The sequence below is a fragment of the Carassius carassius genome, chromosome 19, assembly GCF_963082965.1.
Source record: "Carassius carassius chromosome 19, fCarCar2.1, whole genome shotgun sequence".
NCBI lineage: Eukaryota > Metazoa > Chordata > Actinopteri > Cypriniformes > Cyprinidae > Carassius > Carassius carassius.
In genome coordinates this window covers 12,818,466-12,828,201 of record NC_081773.1, presented here as the reverse complement: position 1 = coordinate 12,828,201, position 9,736 = coordinate 12,818,466, and the positions used below count along the sequence as shown (strand labels likewise).

The 9,736-nt window shown below is 38.5% G+C and overlaps 1 protein-coding gene across 1 annotated transcript; it reads right to left on the bottom strand.

Annotated features, from left to right (window-relative positions):
• Nucleotides 1–2,181: 2,181 nt before the first annotated feature.
• Nucleotides 2,182–9,312, bottom strand: cenpj (centromere protein J). The gene is made up of 14 exons (XM_059499885.1): nucleotides 8,947–9,312; nucleotides 8,581–8,695; nucleotides 8,259–8,406; nucleotides 8,080–8,167; nucleotides 6,444–7,758; nucleotides 5,783–5,906; nucleotides 5,450–5,615; nucleotides 5,099–5,353; nucleotides 4,176–4,254; nucleotides 3,307–3,488; nucleotides 2,985–3,125; nucleotides 2,798–2,882; nucleotides 2,597–2,717; nucleotides 2,182–2,513 (listed from the first exon to the last, which is right to left on the bottom strand). The coding sequence occupies exons 1-14, from the start codon at nucleotides 9,310–9,312 to the stop codon at nucleotides 2,321–2,323; spliced, it is 3,378 nt and encodes a 1,125-aa protein (XP_059355868.1). The 3' UTR covers nucleotides 2,182–2,320.
• Nucleotides 9,313–9,736: the final 424 nt, after the last annotated feature.

Here is a 9,736-nt window from a genome sequence, read left to right as displayed (position 1 = left end):
GACTTTTTTGGACCAAATCATAATTGACTTTTTGAAATTTTGGGTGTTATCAATCATAGCAGACTTCACCAATCAATGCACTTTTGCCTTCAGACCACTACAGGAAGTATCCTGCAGAACCTTTCCACAATTCATCAGCAGACCTGCCAACCTGTGTGTTTTGCTTAGTGGCTACGTATTTGACCTCAAAGTACGCTGGTACGATTTGTCACTCTAAACTACGTAAAAAATCTAGAGACGCCTCTGTCCATGTGCAGTATTTAAAAGAAGCAACAGAAAAAGATGAAGAATTCAACCAATCAGAGTGCTTTTTTTATTTAATGATTTCTGCATTTTATTTCTCTTAGTAGCCTATGGTTTATAATTTCTGTTCAAAGCGAATGTTGTCCTAACCAACCGGAAGACGCTCTGACAAGCATCTGCGTGTGAGGCTGACAGAGATGCGCGGTTTAATGTGTTTAAGATGTGCGGTTTTCATAATGCGTAACTTAATTTTTTTAACACTTACATTACAGGTTTATTATCCATCTGTAGATGTAAAAAAAAAAAAAAAAAGCCATGGAAATATTTCCATTTTGCTGTCATAAGTGCATGAGCTTTTGCTTTGCGATTCTTCGCTAAACTCCACAGACTTCATTTAGAACGAGCAGACCATAAATGTGAATTTTATTTATTTTATCATATGTAGAATTTTAAACCTACGTGGCTAAGTATGATTACCCATATTCTGAATTTGTGCTCTGCATTTAACCCATCTAAAGTGCACACACACACACACACACACACACCGTGAACACACACCCGGGGCAGTGGGCAGCCATTTATGCTGTAGTGCCTGGGGAGCAGATGGGGGTTCTGTGCCTTGCTCAAGGGCACCTCAGCCGTGGTATTGAAGGTGGAAGAGAGTGCTGAACATTCAAACGCCCCAACTACAATCCCTGTCGGCATGAGACCCGCAACCTCTGGGTTACGAGTCCGACTCTGTAACCATTAGGCCACGACTTCCCTGTTTGTGTGATAGCACTAACTGTAAAGTGTACAATTTTTTACTTTTTATTATTTTCATTTTTAGTTTAGTAACTTTTGCTTTAAAATGATTATTTTTGTTTTTAGATTGCAATGTTACAACGTAATGTGATTTTAATGCTTTCTTCGCAAATAATATATGCGTACATGCTTACATTCACTTTGTTTAATCCAAATACAAAATACAGAGGTATAGGTTAGTCACTAGTGTATACTATAAATCAGACCAAAAATACAAAGATATGAATTTTTGCTCATATCACCCAACCCTATACTGGGCGATATGTGTACTGGAGATGACTGGAGGCCTTTAAAAGTCTTAAATTCAGATTTGATGGATCTTAAATATTTTTGGTCACATTACCACTAAAATATCTGAAGTCTGACAGACTTAAAGACTGTTTACAATCATTGGACAAACCAGGGGCAGCATTTCCGTATGATAGTCGCGGCAAAACCCACAATGAATATGATATTCTAAGGAATCGTGTGCTTCTAATTTTATAGGAATGAGCTGAACACCCCTGGTGTGACTTTAAATACAGACCTTGACTCATCAGAAAACTCATCACCAATGACCAGTACAATACATAATGTTACAGTCCATTTAGACACGTCCAAAACTCTTGCATCAAATATTGAAATGCAGTTTTTAAATGCACGAATTATGTTTTCATCTTGGTTGCCAGTTTTGGAAGTGCCTTTTTCTGTTCTAAAGAAGCAGGTGTATCAATACTTCTGTCTGTATAGTGAGTTTTGATTCAAGGTCTGCATTTAAAGTCATACCAGAGGTGTTCATTTGAGATTAGGACTTTGCTTTCTGCAGACCAGTCAAGTTCTTCCACACTGACTGAATCAATCATTTCTCTTTGAATCTTGCCTTATATACAGAGGCGCGGTCATGTTGGAATAGAAAAGGATCCTGTCCAAACTGTTGCTATAAAATTAGAAGCACATAATACCTTACAATATCATCATTACACGCTTGAACACTGAGATTCGTCCTCATTGAAATGACTGAAGTAGTTAAACCTGTTCATTAGAAGGTGTGTAATACTTTTGTCAATATAGTGTATGTCCATATTCTCTCTGAGGAATTATATGAATGATGGTAATCCACCATACCATACAGTTCATCTGATAACATCAAGCCTATTTTATCTCTTAACACAACATACAAAGATTTTATTTTTTAAATATTTGAAACATTCACACAGTACCAATATTCTTACACTCAGCTTCATTCAAGTTAATTTGTTTTCCTTTCATTTAAAATAAAACTATTTGGGGTTTTTCATGCCTTAGTGTCCATAATGACATGACCCTGTGCGTCTTTTAACCGCACACGTCCTGTCGGGTATTGTGTCTCTTGCCGTCCATCCGAGTAAACGGTTTTAACTGTACCATCTGGATACTCCCGTCTTTTGAAATCTGCAGTGTGGATCTCTCGCTGACCTGTGTTAAACTGGATCACCTTACTGCCATCCCTGAAAGCAGAATAAAAATGGTGTGACTTTACCGTGACTCTTTATCATAACACATTGGGTTTGAGGGCTGTGGGTTTACTCACGGATTCAGCTGTATTATTGTTCCATCTGTTAGAACACTTTCCTCTCTTCCATCAGGATAAAGTGTCTTGACCGTCTGATCAGGGAAAGTGATTTCCTTACGACCATCAGGGAAATGTTTCTCTAAGAAAAGACAGAGCGGAAGATTAAGACTTAGAATTTTGACAACTAAAAACTTCATTTTAAAACAAATTCAGGCCCACCTGTTTGATTGTTAGGAAACTGAAGCACTTCCATGCCATCTGGATAGGTTATGTGTGTGGTCTGAGCTTCTGCATAGTAATAAATCTAAAAAACAAATTATACTGCTAATTAAAATGATTACATTTATAATAATTACACTGTTGCAAACATAAAAATGCATTAATAATTTCAGAGTCTATTCCTCACCACTCTTTGATCAGGCATTGTGTGTTTCACATCCCCATTGAAAAACATGACTTTGACTGTCTGTCCATCAGCAGAAAGCTCTTTCCTCGTGCCATTTGGAAAAACAACAAGTCGGCCTCCATCAGGAAGCACTTTCTCAATCTGAAACGTACATGAATATTTGATTTACAATTCCATCTGAAAGTGGATAATATTGATCATTTTTGTAACGTAGCCACAATCTCTTAATTGATGGGGGTTTTGGTGGCTCAGTTTTGTTCTAAATGGCATTCCCCTCAATCTGGAATTTGTTGAAACCTTAAGTCGGAGTTAAAGAGAGTACCTTGTCTGACTGTGTGAGCTCTTCCTGTTCCTTCTCTGATTGTTCAATGGCAGGAAGTGAGTTAATTAGTGGAGAGTCATGGTTCATCTCAGTCGTAACTAGTCTATCCGAACACTGGGTTTCCACTGGACTTAGCTCATATTTGAAGCTGATACTCTCTTTCATTTGTTCAGGGAAAAAAGCTGTGGTGAATTAATTGAGAGTCATGCTACATGGCAATCAAAATGTAAGAACACAGATATACAGTACAGACCAAAAGTCTGGACACACCTTCTCATTCAAAGAGTTTTCGTTATTTTCATGACTATGAAAATTGTAGTCACACTGAAGGCATCAAGGGCTATTTGACCAAGAAGGAGAGTGATGGGGTGCTGCGCCAGATGACCTGGCCTCCACAGTCACTGGACCTGAACCCAATCGAGATGGTTTAGGGGTGAGCTGGACCGCAGACAGAAGGCAAAAGGGCCAACAAGTGCTAAGCATCTCTCGGGGAACTCCTTCAAGACTGTTGGAAGACCATTTCAGGTGACTACCTCTTGAAGCTCATCAAGAGAATGCCAAGAGCGTGCAAAGCAGTAATCAAAGCAAAAGGTGGCTACTTTGAAGAACCTAGAATATGACATATTTTCAGTTGTCTCACCCTTTTTTGTTATGTATATAATTCCATATATAATTCCACATGTGTTAATTCATAGTTTTGATGCCTTCAGTTTGAATCTACTATTTTCATAGTCATGAAAATAAAGAAAACTCTGTGAATGAGAAGGTGTGTCCAAACTTTTGGTCTGTACTGTATAAATAAAAGATATGTTTATGGTTAGAACCACAAAAAAGTATGCATTACTAATCTTGATGTAGAATGACAATACCAGAGTTTGTGAGAGGGATCTGTGTCTCCGGACTTCCCTTTCTGCTGCTGCTGCTGTTTTTTGAACTCCGAGAGGGACTCTAAACACATAAAAACATACCAAGACATTGCGAAATATTACACACATTTACAGGCAGGTTTGTAAGTTATTTAAATAACCAGTTTACAGTTAGTTGAGCTTTTAAAGTGTTTATATACACTGCCATTTAAACATTTGGGATCAGTAAGATTTTTAATGGAGTCTTTTATGCTCATTAAGGCTTTATCTATTTGACCAAAAATACAGTAATATTGCAATTTCCAATACTGGTTTCCTATTTTAATATACTTTAAAATATCTTCAGTGTCACATGATCCATCAGAAATCTTTCTAATATGCTGATTTATTCTCAGTTGAAATGGTTGTGCTGCTTAATATTTTTTTGTTATAATTTTTTCTTTGATAAATAAAATGTTAAAAAGAACAGCACTAATTCAGAATATAAATCTTTTGTTATAATAAATCTTTGCTATTACTTTTATCCATTGAACACATCGAATAATTTATTTCTTAAAATAAGGAAAATATTTACTGACCCCAAACATTTGAATAATAGTGTATATTGCAACAAAATTTCAATTTTGAATAAACAATGCTTTGTTTTTATCTTTTTATTTTTCAAAGAATCCTGAAAAAATATCACTGGTACCAAAAAATATTAAGCAGCACAACTTTCCAACACTGATTATAAATCAGCATATAAGAATAATTTCTGAAAATTCAGCTTTGCTTCACAGGAATAAATTATTAACTTATTTTAAATTGCAATAATATCAAACAAAATTACATTTTTGTTCTGTATTTTTTATCAAATAGATAGCTTTTGAACAGCAATGTATGTATAAACAGATGGGTGCAGAAATCTTTCAGACTTCTACTCTTACCCTGGCATCTGTGCGTTTGGACCCAGTACTAGTTTTATTGCTAGATGCAGAGGTCCTTCCTTTTTCCTTCTCTTTCTCAGCACTCTTCCACGCACTGAGGCGCAGTTTCTCGAGTGTCCGCACTTGGTCTCTGAGGGACGCGTTCTCTGCACTCAGAGCGTCTACCTGCTGTCGCAGCCGACTCTGTGTGTTGCTCCAACGAGCCTCTCGTTTGCGCAAATCTTCCTGCAGCACATTTAACTGCTGCTTTAGAGCCTAATACAGACATAAACAGTCAGATTTAAAAGACATAAAACAACTTATTATAATAAGCAGAACTGGAAGTGTCCAAACGACGCTTTTCCAACAGACCTGGATCTCATCTCGTTCTTGTTTATCAGGTCTTGCTCTCACAGTTGCTGCATGCTTTTCAAAAAGCTTCCTTTCACGCTGCAATTTCTTTTGGTCCTCCCTTTTAAACTCCTCCCACTTTGCAATTTCCTCCATCCTCTTCTTTTCAAATTCAGCCTTTTCTTTTCTGTATTGGAAAAATGTCTTTTAAAAAGTTTTCAGATCAAATGTTTTCGGCATGACAAATAACTTACTACATTCATATTGCGCAGTCATTTGCATTTTAGCTGTGAACAGTAGTGAAATATCTCAAAATATACAGATTATTTGAACAAGAAAAATAAGGGACTATACTTGAGATGATCTCTTGTGTCCTGGTTTTCCTGCTTAAGTTTGGCCAGTGCCGCATTCTCAGATTTGAACCTTTCAATCTCAGTTTCCAGCTCCACCAAACGCTCACGAAGAAGTCTTGATTGAGCTGAAAATAATTCAGTTTCAGGGTTTACTACGTACTTTCAATATTAATAATAAGAAATGTTTCTTCAGAGCCAAATCATCATATTAGAATGACTTCTGAAGATCAGAAGACAGGCTGCTGAAAACTAAAAACTTTGCAATCGCAGGACAAAAAAAATTTACTAATGGCAAAGCTTACCTAATGTATTAAAATTGAAAACACGTATTTAATTTTACAATATTAGTGTTTTCACTGAATTTTTGATCATAAACAAGCAGCATGGTGAGCATAAATAGGGGATTCAATGCAGAGAATCACACCTGCTGATACTGATAAGCAGAAAATTATTTAAATTTACAACCAATAACTGATAAATGGTTTATATTAAAATTCTATACTATTTTAACTAGTTAAAATAAAACACTAAAACAACAGTTTTAAATTCTACAAATGAATTGCCTTAAACAAAATCGTACCAATATATCATACATCCCTAGCAAAAAAATCTAATAAGCACATTTGATAGCTCTATGAAAAACATCAAAACACTAGTGTTACCTGCTCCTTCTTCACTGGGCACGTTCTGTGGTTCCTGCGCTTGCACCACTGTTACCGGAGGAGAAGGTTTAGGCTTGAGAGCTGGAAACAGCTTCGATACCAGCTGGCATGTCGGTGGGGCTTCTTTCTGATTTCCAACTGCATGTGGATTGCCACCTGCTGGTTTTACCCCCTTAGAGAAGGCAACCTTCCTTTTCAGAGCCCTCTCTGATGGGGATTCCTCTGCGGGACAACAGGACTCCTCCTCAGGGTCATTCCAGGTATCATCGTCATCAAACTCTAACTGGGCCCTTGATTCTAAGAGAGTAGAGTCTCCATTGGTACTCAAACTCCTCTCATCGTCCTCTGGACTGCTGGCACCATCCCGGTCTTGATATGTGCGTTTATCATAAGGCAGAGTGGTAGGCACTTGAAAGCAGTGGGTTATGGGTGGATTGGGAAAGGATTGCAACCTTGAATTACAACTCAACGAGTTGTCATCCAACTTTTCATCAGTTTCCTCTTCGGAGAATTCTCTCTGTTCTTTCGGTCCTATGCTAATGATGTCTCTCTGTATTGCAGTGTTTGTAGGAGGAACTGGAGGAACACTAGGAGTTACTGCGGGACCTTGACCACGGCTAGGTAGTGCAGACTGACTGGTGGTTTTGATGGGAGTGGAGGAGAGACGCCTGCGATCTCTCTGAAGGAGGGTGCTGATGAAGGACGAGTTGCTGGAGAAGGATATTTCATCCGCTGCACGTTCCAGCAACTCAAACTCTCCAAGTTCAACACACTCACGCTGGTGATCTTGTTCCCAGTGCTGTCTCCGCTCTGTGAACCACACCTCAAATGAGTTTTCTGCAACACATGCATTACCCTCCACACCACTACGTTCTCCTTCCTTATTGCTGTCTGCTGTGGGGACACTGTTGATCTTCTGCTTGGACGAGGGATCAGGTTTTTGTTGGAACTGAGCTGAGATGGGGCTCATATTCTCACTCTGGTGTCCAACAAGAACACGAGGTTGAACGGTCATCTTGGCGACTGGCGCTGTGGTTTTATTTTGAGGAATATTCTCTTTGTTGAGCACAGCAGTCTTGCGTTGGATCACAGGATGTGTGGATTTTAAGCCTTGGGTTTTGTTTTTGACAGAGTTCTTGTTGGACCTCATGTCGGGGTCTTGGGAAACTTTTAGGTTTGGACATGAGGAAGGCTTGGGGTTAGGTGGACTTTTTCTCTGTGGTGGCACAGCGGCTTTTCCCCTGGTAAACCGGGCCAGACCTTCTCCTCGTTTAAGAAAGGGTCTTTTCACCTTCATGCTTTCAGCCGGAGCGTTCTACATAAGTGAATATGAAGAAAAATTAGAAGAAGATGAGCTATGAAGAAAGATGAGGCCAATCCAAGAAAAAAAAAAGCTACAAAAATGCAGTTAATATAACACTTATAATAATTTGTATAATAGATCTCAAAAGGTGCTTATAAAATATAGCAAAAACTCTTGGTTGTTTTGTACCTCAAAATCGACACTTGAAAAGTTTTGATGGTATTTATTACTGATTCCAAACATCATTGACATTTTCTCTTCAATCTTCAGCTAGACACATCTTTGTCAACATGAACAGCTTTAATTCGTGCTAAGGTTTGTACAGTAACTGACCTTTCCCATCAGTTTCTGGTCTTCCATCTTAAGCCGCTCTTCCAGTATTTCTTCAAATGTTCTCCCACTAAACCCCGATTTGATAGGTCTAAAATGGACACACACTTAACACTTTAACAAGACTGAAACACTGCAGTTGTCCATTGCATTGTATTCAATCTTACCGTTTTGAAGTTTACCTGTCTTGTGGCTCTGAGTCACACACTTTTCTGTACATAGTTTGCTCTTCGATAGTGGACTGAAGCGATTCTTCATAATTACGATCACTGTTGTCATGTCCACTGTTCATCTCTACCACACTTTGTTCCTGGTTCCACCCAGTTGTCTCTAGAGCGGATTATGAAATGAGCCGGTCAAATCTCAACCTGTCTTACTGGTTATCGACCATATGAAGTGAAGTTTAGCTCTCCAAATCTTATGTATATTTATTTATAGTGTAACAAAATACTAAATAAGAGCTCTTTGTGTACAGATGAATGACATGTACCATAAATCAGATACCTGCAGTATTCTGTGGTTTTCCCAGAAGTCTTTGTGGTTCATGTTGTAGTCTAAGCAGCTGTTCCTGCTGGTGGGCTTTTAGCTGCTCTTGCATGCGATGTTGCATTTGCTTCAGCTGGACAAATAAATAAGCCATTAGATTACTATCAAATCTAAATATTAAACATTTGAATAACTGTTGCATTCTTAATAAGAAAATCAAAATGTACATAATTGTGCCAAAGATTAAAAACCATAACACTTTCCTAATAAAACATCCTTATATATGACATATGAGATGAATACCCAAGAAGAAAATAACAAGCAGAAAAATTAAACAAAGCAAGATGATTGCAAAAGGAATATTAACCGAGGTCCCCAACCCACCTGTTCAAGCTTAGCTATTAACGGCAGATCCCTTGTGTTTCTTAAAACATCTTGGATACTCTGCAGCTCACTGTTTAAAGATGCATCAAAGAGCTCAGTTTCCCTGAGTGTCCCGCCACCTCCAGCCGGACTGCACACATCCATGCTGGCACAGCTGCTGCTCCTAGAGAGGGGCAGCGGGGAAAACTGACAGCTGAAAGAGTCATCCGGATCCTGAACCACCAGACTGCCGCTGCTCCGGACAGACCCTGAACCGGCTTCTCCCGGGGACCCATGTAATATCACCCCAGCACGGGAGCTGTCTGGGATCCACTGGGAAAGGAAGTGAAACTGCCCTTGCTGGAGTCCAGCTGGAGACGACATCATGATGACCTGACTCAAGCCCTGAAAAGGAGGGTTTACAAATACACGTTAAAACTGTTGGTCATGTTAACTTCATTGAGTTATTCAGATAGCGAGGTGAGAGATAAGAGATCCGAGTACTTGATTGCTTTATGAAGAGGGGAGTGAGGTAAACTGCCACCTTTTACAGTAATATTATTTCCTGCATTTAAATTCAAAGCTTATTATCAGATACAGATGAGCCATACAGTTTTAAAATATCTAAGATACAGTTTACCCGAGCGTTGTGACCACAATAGAAAAGGGCCCATAATAATGTGCAGTTTGCCAGATTAAATGTGTGACGCATCTTACCCCATAAAATTTTCACTTTCAACATTGACTACAACAAATATGTTTTCATCAACGTTAGGTAAATTACACTGTAAAGTAAAAGTTTTATGAATTT

Excerpts from the sequence above, each read along its gene's own strand:
- cenpj (XM_059499885.1), bottom strand. The coding sequence starts at position 9,312 with ATGATGTCGTCTCCAGCTGGACTCCAGCAAGGGCAGTTTCACTTCCTT. Across the intron at positions 7,759-8,079 it reads ACCAGAAACTGATGGGAAAG|AACGCTCCGGCTGAAAGCAT; the intron begins GTCAGTTACTGT and ends TCACTTATGTAG. Across the intron at positions 5,354-5,449 it reads AAGAACGAGATGAGATCCAG|GCTCTAAAGCAGCAGTTAAA; the intron begins GTCTGTTGGAAA and ends TGTCTGTATTAG.